A 15,271-nucleotide genomic window follows, 5' to 3' on the forward strand; every position below is an offset into this window, starting at 1 on the left:
AGTTTTGGTAATTTCTTTGCATCTGTAAAATGGAACTGCAACAAATAGGTTACTCTTTTAATACTTTTTTTGGTTTCGCGGGTTCTTAAGTCTTCACCCTGCACTTCTAACTAAATAGAAAACACTGGCATTGTTCATTTGCTTCGGGGAAATGGTCATGCGAGTGACAAAAGAATATTTTGTCACTTAATTATGAGAACATTTAATCACCAGAGGAAGAAGGTGCTTTTAAAACTCAATTCCCGGTAGCACTTGCAAATTTTACATATTTTACTCCCACTTTAAGTTCTAAATTTAAGAGTCTCGGTTGCATCAGGACAAAGGTGAATACCGAGAAGTCATGCAGGCTGTTTATTCCACCGAAAGAAATCAAACAAAAGTGTATTTTACTAAGTCTGTTTCCTGAAATACTCTGAAAATAAATCATTTTAACGGCTTTTAAAACAAGCTTTAAATGTTTCCGACGTAACTTTTCGCAGGCTGTCAGGAGGAAAAATCACAAAGTGAAAGCAGAAGGAGAAGGCTTTTTGAGCTTTGGCGCAGCAAGTGTGAGCGAAATTAGGGCGTTTTTTATCCCGACCAGTCATGTTTTGTTTGGCCAATGTTGCCCCATTAATTACATGATTATACACTAGACAAGCATTGGTAGAACCACCCCAAACACCCGACATATGGGTTGCAATCGTCAACACAACCACTTAGCGGAACTAGGCATCCGCGATCATGTACCTCCTGTATCGTCGTAGTTACCAAAATCGCCAATGCTACTGCTCTGATCATTTCTAGACGGCAATAAGGCGTATATTGGGAGATTAAATTTATCTAAAAAATTTATTTGATCTCTGGCCGAATGTGAATTCATTTATCTTGTGGCTGTCTCGAATTAACCAAGATTCCGTTGTTTCTGTAGTATTATTTCACATTGGATAAAAAATGCGCAGTTTATGGGGTTGGTATTTTTGTGCTTTGTAAATTTTAGCCCACAATGGAGGTATTTGCGTAGGGCTGTGGTATGAGATTTCATGTGTGGAGCTTTTTTCAATATGGAGTTGCACCAACTTCATTCTATTGGTCTACAAAAATGTTGCCTTTTTTATGCGAGGCTTACAATTCTGACTGGAACTGTGTCACTTCTCTTAGCCATTGCTGAAGATCTCTACCTATAAATTTATAAGGTTTATTGGCTCAAAAAGGAAAAAAAAGTTGCACTGTTTGATAAGCTACTGAAAAAAACTGAACAGGTAAACAGAAGACTCACTGAATGCGATTGAAAGGCAACAAATCACCGAAGGAGCGACTGATGAGGGGAGAGTTATCTACTGAAAGAAGAATTTAAAATTCAACAACAAAACCAATTTATGAAATTCACATTCTTGGCTGACAAATGCTACTTTATGAATACTTAATTTATCAGGGACGCATTAATGAGGGTTTCAATGATGACCAGACCTTCAAATTGTATTTTGACCTAACAGTAAAACTGTATTGTCATGCACTTTCTTTCCTTGCTTATCTAATACACAAAACAATGTCACCAAAACACAATGGACGCAGACACCCGCTGTGCTTAGACAGGAGTACCAAGAAATCTGCCTCCTAGAACCGGAAAGCATTTGGTCTACGACACGGAAGGAATAATAAAGATATACCTATTGATAGCGCTGATGTATGCGTGGGCAAGATGGCTAGGTGGGTGGGATTGTAGCTTATCTAGTTCCGTTTTCTAATCGCCTGTTTAGATTCTTAAAACGTCGTCTTCTTGGGGTAGGGCAAAAGTGGTATTTTTTTAAGTACAGATGTCTATATCCTAGTATGTTAGTAACAAAGTCCTTTTCTCAGACCTCCCTCCACTAAATTACACATTTGCTTCACCCGTAAATTACTGATTGTACAAGCAAAGATCTTTTAAGTAAGTAATATAATGGCCGAACAGTAAACTGTTTCGTTATTACTAGTGTGGCCCTGCGTTAGTAGAATAGCATGATGTATCCATTTAGTTTGTTATTTTTTTGAGCTGAAATAATAAGGTCATGGCGTATTTTCAAAATCAGTTGCCAAAATCGTTTTGGTAATCATCTCTTAAAATGCATCTATTTTCATTAACAATCAGGAACTTGGGTCGAAATGTATTTAATGAGGGTTATTGGATCTGGGATCTATTGACCATCTTGGAGGTCATAGACATGCCAATCATCAGGTGAGCAAGTAAGGGTATTTTCTTTCTCGTACAATTTGGAAGAAATTTATTGCAACACAAAATATCGTATCAATTTGAGGCAGTAATAATCACGAAGGGTGTCACCATTGCCAGGTTATCTGCACATAATTTTTTAGCACAAAATAAATGTTTTAAATGGAGTCCGCTATCATCAAATAATTTCAAGCGTGTTGGCACGCATTTTTTGTCACTTTATGCCATGTAAATGCATCCACCTATGTCATAGACTCAGTCCTTAAGTTTAAAGCGCTCAAGTATTTGTAAAGGGTTCATGATTCTAGGATAACAAGATATTCGCTGCTTTTCAAGCTGCAGCATAACTCAACTAGAACAACAAAACATCGGGATCGATATGAGCCATTTGCCTCTGAGATTCTGATACCAGAATGGTAATAAAAACTGTTTTGCCGCTACATGATTCACTTTTTACCCAGAAAGATTTCCTTACTAAAACTGCGTAAAATATGGCCAATAGACAAAAGAAGTAGTGCTTCTTCAAATATGAGGAAGGTTTACCACTCTGCCTCCAAAAGTGTAAAATTTCCCCAACCCCCTCGTTATACTTTGTTTATGAGAGCTACTGCCCACCATCCAGCCATGCATAAGCATAAAGCCGAATTTATCGATGCTTTTTGAAAAAAATAACAAAAAACTTACCCCAGAACAGAGACAATGGAAAAGGAAGGAAGTTGGGTAAGTCCACTGAAGCTGCTACAATTTCCTGTGTGGCACAAGGTTAAGCTCGATTTGGTAGGTAGAGTAGGGAGGGGAAAAGTAGTTGATCTACTCCGCTGTGGTGCAGCACTCACATAAACTCACCCACCCGATTCCAACACAACACACTACACAACAACACGTTAACGTGTGCCCATGCACGCACAAGCCTCTGAATTCGATAAAGTAGCCAATGGGCAACTGGCCAATGGCCGTCCGGGTGGTCAGCTGCTACTGCTCGCAATGGATTGGCTCGTCTAGAGGGTATTTATTTTCGCCCGGTGGGACATACAAGCTATTCAGCAAATCATTGTTTGGCACATCACGCTCGCATATAGGCTTTAGGTCGTTAAAGTGGTGAGAATGGAGCACTGTGGCTTGGGACTTTAAAAAAGCGATTTCATAACGTGGTTACTGCATTTAGAAACAAATATATTTTATTTAGAAGTGGAACTTTTCTAAGGAAAAAAAACTTAAAATTCGTGATTTTTTTATGTGGAGACCTAAAGTGCAGTGAATATGTTTATTCAAGTAGCAAAGTTTACCTTTCAGGCATTGCAGACGTCCCACGCATTAGGATTCGACGAGTGCATTGCATGACTTCAGCGACTCCTTACAGCCTTCGGTTCATTAAAGACCACTGTGCTAATCAAATTCTCCCTGCTTACGTATTCAAGGTGGAGTCCGTTTGGACTTAAGCTTCTGTTTTTTTATGGCGAGCATTTCCGAGCAGCCCAAGCAGGTTGTGGTCAGACCACTGCAATCGTTTTTATCCTGGCACTTAGGTGTTTTATTTTGATGATAGTGCTACATGAGTCTCACCAATCCTTTACCAAAGGGTCTTCGTGAGGGTAACACAGCGACCTGCTCAAGCCGCGTGTTATACTGAGTTTTTAGCCCTGATAATTTTGCCCTCTTATACTGGACCAAGTCTTCGAAGGTAGCCCGTCCGTAACACAAATTCCAAGTTAAAATAGCCCTAGCATTAAGCACGGAATGTGGCACTTTTGCTTTACCATCTTAACATTGAAAAGACAAACGAACTCCTTTTTCGAACATCACAGCAAATTACGGGAAGTGCTTTATAGCTATGGACGTAGGAAAACTCCTATTTCAGGTGCCTTTTTGGATTCCAGCTACCGATTAGCATAGCTGAATAAAATTTGAAAGTTTTTTCCACCCCTAACTGCTTCCAATCCCGACTACTTTGAACTGTTGGGGCAACACGGCAAGTCGGTGAAGTAGGTGTGAAGCACTTAGCGAGTAGGATACCTAGTCGGTACAACACAATGGTATTATTTAGGCTTTGGCGTTACTCGATTGCATGACATATTTTGCGCTATGATCAGAAAGGCCATTTGAGTTTTTTGTCAACTACTTCAAGGATGAGTCCCAGTCTGAGTTGGGTGGTAGTACCGCCAAAAGGTGAATCCTAAGCTTGCATTAAGTAGCCTCAAAGAAATGCTACAGGATTAGGATCGCACAAATTGTTTACGGAGGTCGGTCTCCGGATACATTAGTTGCCGTGGTTTTTCTTCATCCACTTTTTGATCTTAAATAATAAATAGTTATCCTTTGACACAACGAACGCACCTGCCGCTGCTCCCGATTATACGCACTCTGATCGCTAGCTTCTGCTTAAATTGTAAGTGGCTTTGGGATTGCTTGTAATTATTTCGTACAGCGCTGAGTCCAAGTAATTTTATTAGGGATTTGGCTTGCCTCCCTGACTAATCCGTTTATCAAATTGTGTTTCCTCTTTTTTCCCCGATTTCTGCTAATTAGTAACCTGTTTAATTTTGTTTCCATAGCTGGATTACTTTGTCAAAAGTTCTTTCTATCGCACTTCGGTTTTATACACTGATCTCCATAAGCCCGCTTGAACATATTCATAGGTAAAAGTAGGGGCGATTCAACTGTATGAAAGGATTACCATTTCCATTTCCTCTGATTTTTTTTCTAATCAAAATAAGTCTTATTCTACCAAATAATACTCCTTTCAAAGGGATTGAAACATTCTCGGGAATAGCTTGAACTCAAATTAAAATGGGAAATTACACACTTGTGCAGGCAAATGATCCGTTTGAGAAATGTCAACCTCCTTATCAAGGTAAAGCACTTTTTTGTAGTTTCATGTTGCCAAATTCGTGTTTCCCATTTACGCCCTTTCAATGTCAACGTACTTCGTAAAGGGACATCTCCATTCACTGGCTCAACAAATTTCCAGCCCTTGGGAAAAGCCTCCTCAAATGGGCAAATTTTGGGTTAGCCAAAAAGTCATTAACGCCCATCATAACGTTTTAACTAAGACTGCTATCAATATTTTGGGTCTGCTACTATTACGCGACCCCAAAATAACCTCATTTGGGGGCATTGATACATAGTAGTGGGTCAGTGAAAATGCCAGAAAAGTTCAGACATCAGCAATGTTAACGGTGACAAGGCTTAGTAACTGAGTTATACCTCGTTCCACCTGTCCAGGTGGTAGATTCTATAAAATCTGTCCAAATGCCGTAAGAGTTCGCCTCGAATTTAGCAATCGCCATATCCATTCAATTAACTTTCGATAAGAATCGTCCAAATCATTGTTTTCACGCTCATTCAGTCTGGTATGATTAAATTTAAAAAGTGTTGATCCACCTAACTGCTTTAGAAGGGATCCTCTCGAATATTGGAAAATACTTTGGAAAAAGAGTAGGTTTGCATGGAATTTCCATCTATAAAACCAGAATACTCGAGCAGAACATCTTGGCCCAGTCGATTTCAATCCATCCATTGCTAGCTCCATTATAGACCAAGGGCTGTCAGGGAAGATTTAATGAACGCGAAGCCGACATCCAAGATCCAAATGTTATCCGTCCTACTTTATCCCCTCTCCTGCATTATCTATCCTTCTCTCTCAAAATGCTAAGCTTTGTATTCTCAATGACACCACTTTAGTTCTTAATGTGTCGGTACTTCTTTAATCAATGTCCAACGACGATTTGTATAACATGTCCCACTTCCGCTTCCATTTATGCAACTTTGAGTAGCAAACATCCCCTTGATTGCTCCTGCCTTCGCAATGCTTTGGATCTTCCGTTTTCTCTAAAAGCTCAGCAACAAACCCCAACGATAGTTAGATAGAAGCAAAACACGCTAGCAAATGTTTGAAGGAAGCGTTGTCGAAAAATTTTGAACCAGTTGGAATTTGTATGAATTCTAGGAAAATAAAATGTACTTCAACAAAAAGAGAAAACTTTAGTGATTACAAGACACATGTGACGTTCAAGCATTATTTTCAAATCAACCACACTAAATGCAGAAACAACAATAATCGCTTGACTTCTTCAACCATTTTTACTCAAAATTATCAAGATATTTAATTTATCTACACAAAACTCTGTTTACGGAGGCGATTATTATTTTACAATGAATTGTCAACATCAGCAGGGATCGGGAATCCCTTTGACAGCTTCTATTTGAAGGCGGTAGCAATCCCTCTCCAACTTTTAAAACCAAATATCGTAAAACTTCAAAAGACCTAAGAACCTGCTCATCAAAAATGCCCCCCCCCTAAATATATTGACTTAATAAAGAAAATCACAGCATTTTTTGCCTTTCCTCAGTCCTCTCCGTCATCCAACAATCCCTGAATTTCCTCTTCGTCCAACTTCAGAGCTCTCCAAAATCTCACGGTCATCTAGAAAGGAAATGAAAGGAGAGGCTTTACCCCACAGAACTGTTTAGGGGAAGAGGTTGTCGCGTTGTGGATATTCGCCTCTCTTTTCCACTCTCGTCCCTCTCTTCTTGCGTAAGAAAATGCCGGCGGCCATAGATTATGTCTGCCTGTTTGTGTTACTGTTACTGCGTTATCGCGATCGCGGAGGCTATCCACTGTGCGTATATATGCGGACACCGAATTCAGAAGCAGCAGTAGCATCAGCAAAGAGGGGCATTTTTTGTGACAGAAAAAAGACTACATTAAGATGGGGTGTGCAACAACTTGGCCTGGCAAGCTCCAATTTAGATAATCCACTGGGTTTTTAATTCGCTTATTGCGTGGTTTTGTTTTGAATGCAGATACTGGTAAACGACTTAATGTATAATACCCGCCATGCATGGCTTTGATCGTATCCTCTATGTTTCATAATGTCCTAACGCCTTAAAAGCTTCGAACCAACTTAAGTGCTCAATAGTGAATGGAACATTCCAAGTCACGGCAGCGTCTATTAGTACGGACATAAACCTCTCCAGAGTAAAACTTCGTTAATGTTTCGAGTCACCTACGCTGATGTATTAATTCAGCGACGGATTTCATACTGGAGAAGTAAAAAATACCTTTACGAACACAAAAGAACCCACAGAGAATCAGGCTGCAACAGTGGACATCATGGAAACAGAACTGGTTGAGTCCAAGACGGATATTTAGGTCTGCAGCTTCAGTACAATGACTTGTAAACACCATTGCCAAGTTGTATTAAAATCGCTATATGTCTTTCAAACAAAGATTCAGTGTGGAGAACGCAATACACGCAGCGATAGGAACATGATAAGTCTCCGAGGAGGGCAGGAACATGTGTGTGCTTGTGGGTGTGTATGAGTGTTTCAAGGCGGATTTAACCATATTTCATTGCGCAACAAAGTGCTACATGGAAAAGCAGGAAATGAAGAAGGGGGTGGGATTACTTAACTGGGCAAGTGATAGCCTGGACACTAACCTTTTACAGCTCCTCATCCCAGCTACAAGGGCGCCATTAGAGGAGAATAGGAACATTCCTTAAGAATTATCGTTCTAACCTAGTATGTAATTCGGAAAAAAAAGTAGTATTCATAAAAATTTTATTTGAATAGTCCAAGGTTTGACCATTCAAAAGTCATCGATGACATCGATACCTAAGGGTTTCTCAAGCGTCAGTGCTACTAACTTTAGACCATCTACTTAAGTCCTACCGTATGTCATCTCCTTGATCGAAAAATAAAAGAAATGGGATGTTTCAACTGCACAATCAAAAGATACCAAACATCAGCATCTTGTGAATAAAAGTTTGGACCACTTTTTAAGCCACTTCTGAAAGGGATGCTTATTTTTGAGGACCTTCTACTCGTGGCGCAAAAAAGACAATGAGGAAAATCCTCCCGTTTATCAATAAGCGGTATCGCGCCATGGGCACTGAAGTGAATAAAGCACCAAAAAAGTTGCCATCGAAGCTACTCATTAATCGAGATTAGAAGGGACTCTTTTCCCGACTTGGTTACCGCCATGGGATTTTGTGTACCAATCTGTCAACCTCAGGAAACAAAAAAAAGTTTCACGAAATAACTAGTTGAATTTAGGATTGGTTTTAGCCAGAATAACTTACAAGCCCCGTAATTTTTCTACTCCTCATCAATCCAATGTGGAATTTTCCAGTTTTAGTCAGCACAAAAGGCGGTGTGTTACTCTTTCCCTTTCTTTCATACAAAGTTACACAATGTTCACACAAACTGCGTCAAAATTACAAGGCAGTAAAAATTAGGATTTAGCCAGTTTTGTGTAATTTATCAAAAGATCAAGTTCACAGGAAGTGCAATACAGCGCGTTTTACTCTTTTCCAGTGATGCAAATATACCTGACAGCAAGCGGCCTTCAAAGATGCAGAGGATATTCAAAACAGCTTCGTTGGAATGACAAAGCAGTAAAGGCTAGGCTAAAAAAATGTTCCGATGGACGACGAAGTCCAATGTTGCCTCGTATCCCTCCAACAAAGTTGTCACAGAATGATCGTTGTCTTAACTGCACACTTGATTACGCAGGATCCTCATTACCCCTGGTTTTAATCTCCAAGCATCTATCCTGAAGTTCCAGTTACATCATTTCCGTTAACAGCACCCAATCCATACTTTCATTTGTGACAGTACTTTATCCTGAACGGTGCATCTACTGACGCTTTCTAGGGAAACTCGATCGATTAAAAACGGTGATACTCAAAAGGTGATCTTCAAAGACACCTAACTCCTGTTATTACGTATCAATTCCTTACTTTTTTACGTATAAAGCCCTTGGGTATTTTTTTAGTCAAGGCATTAGTCACACAAGCAACAGCATGAATTTTGGGCACTACTCCCACTTTCCTACGGCAAGTTTCAAGAATGGAAGTAAGACTTAATTATTACCGAGAAAGTGCACTGCTTCCTACAGAGAGGTGGCTAATAAGATGGAGAAAAGAAAGCGAGAGATTAGTCCACGAAAGAGCATTTGGAATAAATGACCACAATGGGGATGGGGGTGGGGGAAGAGAGGCCAAGTAACCTGCCGGTGCGCAGATGGGCTGTAATCTTTAAAGGTCAGGTGTCTCTAATAAGTTGATTGGAGGAGCTTTCTTCCAGGGCAAACAAAAGAAAATTCGAGGATGAAACCACGAGATACTAGGCAGGTGTAGCACAGGTTTACTGTTTCCCATACGCTACTTAGAATAAGACTTCCAGAACGTGCCGTCAAAATTGGATCGCTAAGCATGAAACATCTTAATTACTCGGATTAATTGCATTGCTATTATAATAGGATTTGCTCGATTCTCAGCTCAAATACGAGGAAAATTATCCGACAGCTTTATGGATTGTGAAACTAAGATGCATTATTACTAAGCTAAGACGCGTGGAGGAAAATAAGGGTTTTCTACATCCTAAGCGAATGGGGATTGGACGAGAAATTATCAAGAAGTTTGACTGCTTTCCATGCATGTCGTAAATACGAAGTATTTTTACATCGTAATGTCGTACACATATTCCATGTTTGGCAATCCCAAAATACGTGGAAAAAACTGTATTAGAAAACTGTGATTAGACGAGATCAAAGGGCCAGCAAAATTTGAAACACTGGACGGTCTTACAGAAAGAACGCTTTTGTGTAGATCTATGATATAATCTGTATAATGACTCAATTCATCGTGCAAGGCATGGAATAGTGGAATGGGATTTCAGTATTTGAAATTTTAAAAGTAAATCTTCAGTTAGATATTCTTTATGAGGACATTAAATACAGTACAGTGCAAATTGAAAATTTGTGATTTACAGCCCTACCGATAGCTGAATTTCAAGTTCAAAATAACGAATAACATAAAAATGTGCACATATAGAAATATTTCACTTATTAGTAAGATCTCAAAAAGACAAAGGAAAAAATTCTTAGGAAAAAACTTTAAGATTCTCACTTTTTCAGCCATTTTCCGACGACCTTCGAGATCCATACTAGCGCCTTTGCATCGCATTTCCATGAGCTTAGGGAAGAGCTCGTTAAACACTTCACCATCAGAATCGTCATCTCCTTCACCTTCATCGGAATCACCCTTTTGGTTTACACTTTTTTCCACTGGAGCAACTGCATTTGACTTCTGCTGGGAATGATTTCTAGCAACGGATTCACCAGTGACCGTTTTCCTATCTGAAAAAATTGTTACTTATACGTTACAAGCAAGAACACATTTATCAGAAAGCTTACTACTTACACTCACTTTTGAGAACAAGATTAGACCATTGATGAGCGATTAGAGCTGCTATGATTCTAGCTACTCCATACTCCTCATCTGGGTTCTTAAGGTTTTAAGAAAAAGGCAAACCTTCTTCAATTTCATCAGAGGGGGGAGAAAGTTGGACAATCTCGAAGTGATTCTTGGTGGCCTCCGCAAAGACCTCCATGCGAAGATTTTTGTTAGATAAAGAGTCGCACACGAGAAGTTGGACTGGAATATCCTCCTCCCCTTCCCTCGACTTCAGCCAGTCACAAGCAACTGACCAGCTTTCTGGCTAAACGAAAATGTAAGTACGCTAGTAATAAAACACCGAATACGTGGGTCTGAATCACTGAAGTAGTGAAATAAGTTCATGGATATTGGATACAGGATTTTAGATCCATCTAGAAAGAACAATAATACTTACATTTTCCGTATCAAAACAGATAACTAGAGCCTCGGCGGTTCTAACATTTGGTTTGGGATATGAGCCGCAGACCAGCTTCAACTGCACTGAAGCCGTATAATATTTACAGTTTATGTACATGCAGTCCCTAATTGTACTTGTCTTTGTAAGTTCTGAAAAATTATGCTGCGAATTGGCGCATACCATCGTAGACAAAATTTGCAATGTTATCCGCTTTAGCGTTCAAAATATAGGCATGCGGAAGCATTTTCAAGGGGTTCTAAAAGAGAACACTGCAAAACGACTAAAATAATTATGAAAGGATGAAAGTAGTAACCAACGTAATTAAACAGGCTTTTGGTGTTTCCAATAGATCATGAAACATATAACCACACCCCATTTCTACAGTATTTTCAGCTATTTACGATATTATATAATGGTCGAAAAAGAGAGCAATAAACTCCACAAAAAAGAAAAGGGCAAATTTGTCGACGTGGCGAAAAAACTTGGCCGGCAAAGGACTAGTTGCAGGAAATGCCAGCTGAAAATAATACACAAATCACAACTCAGCATTGCCTGCAGTTTTTGAGGTAGAAATAAACTAATCCGTTTATATTCTGATAAGATTAATCAAAATATTCTATGTGAAACGGCAAACTTTCATTTTCGGTCCCACTCAAGAAAATGACGACCCCGTAAAAAACTGTATTTTCTCATTTAAGTAGAGAATTCAGCAAACAAGAAGATAAAAGTGTTGATTTGACCCAAAACCAGGATTTTAGTGCGATACTGGGCACCAACCTACCCCGAGACAAAGCACAGCCGTACCTTGGCCCTGGCCATTCAGGCTGAACTGGAACTCAGGCACCTTTGACGCCAAGGTCGCATAAATTACAGCAATCAGTCTCGAAATAAGTAGCATTTTCGCTAATTTAGGTGCGAAATGGTTCTTTTTATTACTGCTTTGTTAAATTTTTTTAGGGCACAAGCTTTGGTTGATCTTAAAGCACTAAAATGGTAGCAACAATGTCAGGAACATGGTGGTTCATGACAGTTTATGTATTTTAATAAGTCAGATCAGACCTTTGTGCTCTTATTAGTTTTAAATTTCTAATATTGTCAAGTAGATTAAACTGGATTTTGCCACTGCCTCTAGTAATTAGGTAATGCCACTCTCATTTTAATAAATGGAGCGACCCGAGTCCTCCCCAGCTCCATCAAAAGTCAAAGTGATATAAGAAAACAAATGCTGCTAAGGTGGAGAAGAACTAGAGGCCACTAGTATGGCTTGTTGATTATGGTGCAGTTCGCGGGTACGGCCTGTGGCGACTGAAGTGCCAAGGTAGTGAAATAGAGTAATACAAAATAGCGAATCGCGCCAATACCCCTTTATGTACTTTTAAGCATAAATATCACAATTTCAACTAAACTGTACTTGTTTTGTGATGTGTTGATAGCAAAATGTACAATTTTGGGGGAGTAGCATTAAACAAAGTAACAAATAAAATAGAATTCGTACAAAATTCATGCCAATGTATATGCTAGAAATTTTGCATTACTAAGGGTATACGGAGGATAAGGTTAATTTGAAAATAACTTTATTGCTTAAAGGAAATGACATCTGTAGATTTTTTATCATCTAGTCCACACCTGTCACAGCAATTGTTTAGCCAACTTTTGCAGCAACTGCTTAGTATGCGGCTTATCCTGTATAATAGACGTCTTTGGCCCTTATTACAAATCTGCACGATCAGTCGAAAGCTATTAAAAGTATTTGCTTGTAAAATTAACCTTGGACTTCAACTCCCGATACCAACTTTAGTACTTTTAGCCAAATATTCAAAAACAGCCGTCCTATTTGCCTCCTTTAATTTACTGAAAGCTAGAACCTACTATAACCACGTGAAGGTAGTAGAATCTCTATGTCTCATCCGTAGCCTATCCACTCCTTTTGATCTTGTTTACGATCACAGGGTGAGGAATAGCTGTCTTCGATTATGAAAGTGGCAAACCTTTAGGAACAAAACAATCGTTTTCTACTTTGGCAGTCTAAAAGTACCCCATAAATGACAAAAATGCTCCAAATTTGTGGGACATTGTAAAATTACATCAAGGACAGGAAAGAGTCCAAATTACAGTGGCTAGGAGATTATTTGTAGCAACGGATGACCTTGATTTTGTAAGGCGGGAAGCACATATATTGACAAGATTAAATGCACTGTCAAATAGTATCTTCATGAGCCTCTCAGAATTAACCGTTAACCTTCAGGATGTAAAAGTTGGGACCTGATGCCATAGGTTCTGAGTGTTTGGCAAGAATGAAAGGCACGAAGGTGGCATTAAGAAAGGCCAAAGCGTGAGTTCTCGCCACCTTGGCAGGATCAGCGTTGGCGAACACGTTGCCATCAATGCTTTCACGTTGGTAGAAGCAAACTAGACGAGTGCCCTCTTTGCCCTTCTCAAGAGGAGTTGTTGAAGACGTGCCAAGAACAGCAAATATCCCCCCTTCGAGTCTTAGAGAATACGACACAAGAAAAGGATTTTTTAGCCTTCTTCGAGTAAATGTCGAAGCCTGCCTTTTGCTTAATTTAACTTTATTCTCATACTATTGTAGTTTTTCCGCCTAACACTCGAAACGCCTTTGAAAACACCTTAAAGCGGAGCAATAAAAAGTCCATACGTACCGCCTATAATCTCATACTGAAGGAATTTCTTTGTCTGAAATACCTCAGGGAAATGACCACTAACGTGAGAGGGACTTTTTTGTGTGTTTTGTTGAGATGTGTATACTCCCTTCTTTGTATTAGCTTGTATTACTAAAGTACATTCAACCAGTTAGAATGCAATGATGTAACAGTAAAGCCAAATTCCCACGGCGCCCACATATTGCTCATCATCCATATATCTTGTCCAGGATAAAAGTTTACCATCCCAGGTTGACACTATGCCAAAGTTAGTTAAGTTTTCACCCTGCATCAAAGTAAGTGGAGCATTTCTTCTTGACGTACTCCTTTACCGTAGGATGCTCCCTGCCTCAGTGAATGCACCATCTTTATAAGGGACATTTTTGCTGCCCGTCTGCACAAATAATGCTAATAGAATAAACTAGAGCAGATTCTTTTAAGTGCTGTCTGTAGACATAGTAGACGGATTAAATTTTGACAGGGTGGGCGATCACTAGACAGATTTCCCATCACAATTTAGAGCCAATGGTCTCAGCAACAATTCACTGTGATTGCACCATGAATACTTGTGCAATCGATTAGCGTCAAAATGTCTACTTTGTTTTTGCCCTTGATGTCACCTAAGTTATGATTCTGTCAGCGTTTTTTGCTACATGAGATTCAATTTCAGTCGTGATTGTAGCGTGTCGAGTCATTTTTGAAGATAAAAGAACCTACAGTAGTAAGACAGAATGTGTATCATCGACGCACAGAAGGGGGGGCTATTGCCACGGCCCGGAGGCAGTGGCGCCCAGCGAAAGTACATAAGCATTAAACGATAAGGTAAACAGTTAATCAAAGCATCACATATCTCCTCTCTTCGGTGCTTCCCTTGGTCAACCTTCCGCATCAGCCATCACAGTGTAATCAGTGATGTAAGAAAAACACCCACCAGCCAACCGCACCATCATCCAATTTGGGTGTGCCCGAGAAGATACCTGGCTGCAACGTCACTGACCCCCCTCAGCAATTCCACTACATCTGGAGTTTCGTCCTGCTTGAGAGCTGTATTGGGGGTAAGGCAAATGTGTTGGCTGGCATTATACAAGAGGAGAGGTGATAAGTCGTTTAGTGGAAGTAGGGATTCGTGCCTGTACCTCCTTGTCACTCTGTCCTCACTTCAGTTCTGCCCACTCATATCTATCTGGGTTCTATCCAGCTAGTAGAGAGGTGATAGAGGTATTGCGTGTTCACTTCATAGACATCTTCATATAGGTACAGATAGACAGCTCCGTAATGTACTTTTTAAATAGCCCACGGCTATTATCATTTGCTACCATTTGTTAATATCATTCCTGCAGAACTCAGGACCGAAGGTCGTCACAGATTTCTCCATTTGTAGTATATAGCCTTCTTCCACAACGTCAGGATTTAGAGCATAGTGATAGAAATCATAGTAGTTGTCCTTTGGGATAGGATTCGCCTCTCGCTGCCTCCGCTGTAGCGACCCCAGATTACCTTGGAGACAAAAGACGTTGTAATGCTTAGACAGAATATGTGTTGCCTGCATACAGCGGGGCTTTGGGCTACTGGCATGGGTCAGAGGCCATGCCCCCCAGAGGAAGTACAAAACGGGGTCTTCAGTGCCCACCAAATCAAAATGCTGAGTTGGACAACTTATTGAATAACTATTGTGTTATCATGGCTTCTTAATAAAGCTGAGTGTCTTGTTCATTAAAACATTTTTAAAGGGGTGTAATTTTTTATTCTTCCAACTATACAAATAACAGTATACCATTTA

General features: G+C 39.8%; 1 protein-coding gene across 1 annotated transcript; it reads right to left on the reverse strand. All coding sequences in view use genetic code 11, as the record gives it.

The window, feature by feature from the left end:
* Window positions 1–6,536: 6,536 nt before the first annotated feature.
* EGR_04701 (Alpha- and gamma-adaptin-binding protein p34) lies at window positions 6,537–11,729 on the reverse strand (the record flags this gene model as incomplete). Its single annotated transcript, XM_024493950.1, has 7 exons — window positions 6,537–6,614; window positions 10,105–10,334; window positions 10,405–10,476; window positions 10,510–10,696; window positions 10,829–10,980; window positions 11,012–11,087; window positions 11,613–11,729. The coding sequence occupies 7 exons, from the start codon at window positions 11,727–11,729 to the stop codon at window positions 6,537–6,539; spliced, it is 912 nt and encodes a 303-aa protein (XP_024351703.1).
* Window positions 11,730–15,271: the final 3,542 nt, after the last annotated feature.

The sequence above is a fragment of the Echinococcus granulosus genome (genome assembly GCF_000524195.1).
Source record: "Echinococcus granulosus chromosome Unknown EG_S00030, whole genome shotgun sequence".
Taxonomy (NCBI): domain Eukaryota; kingdom Metazoa; phylum Platyhelminthes; class Cestoda; order Cyclophyllidea; family Taeniidae; genus Echinococcus; species Echinococcus granulosus.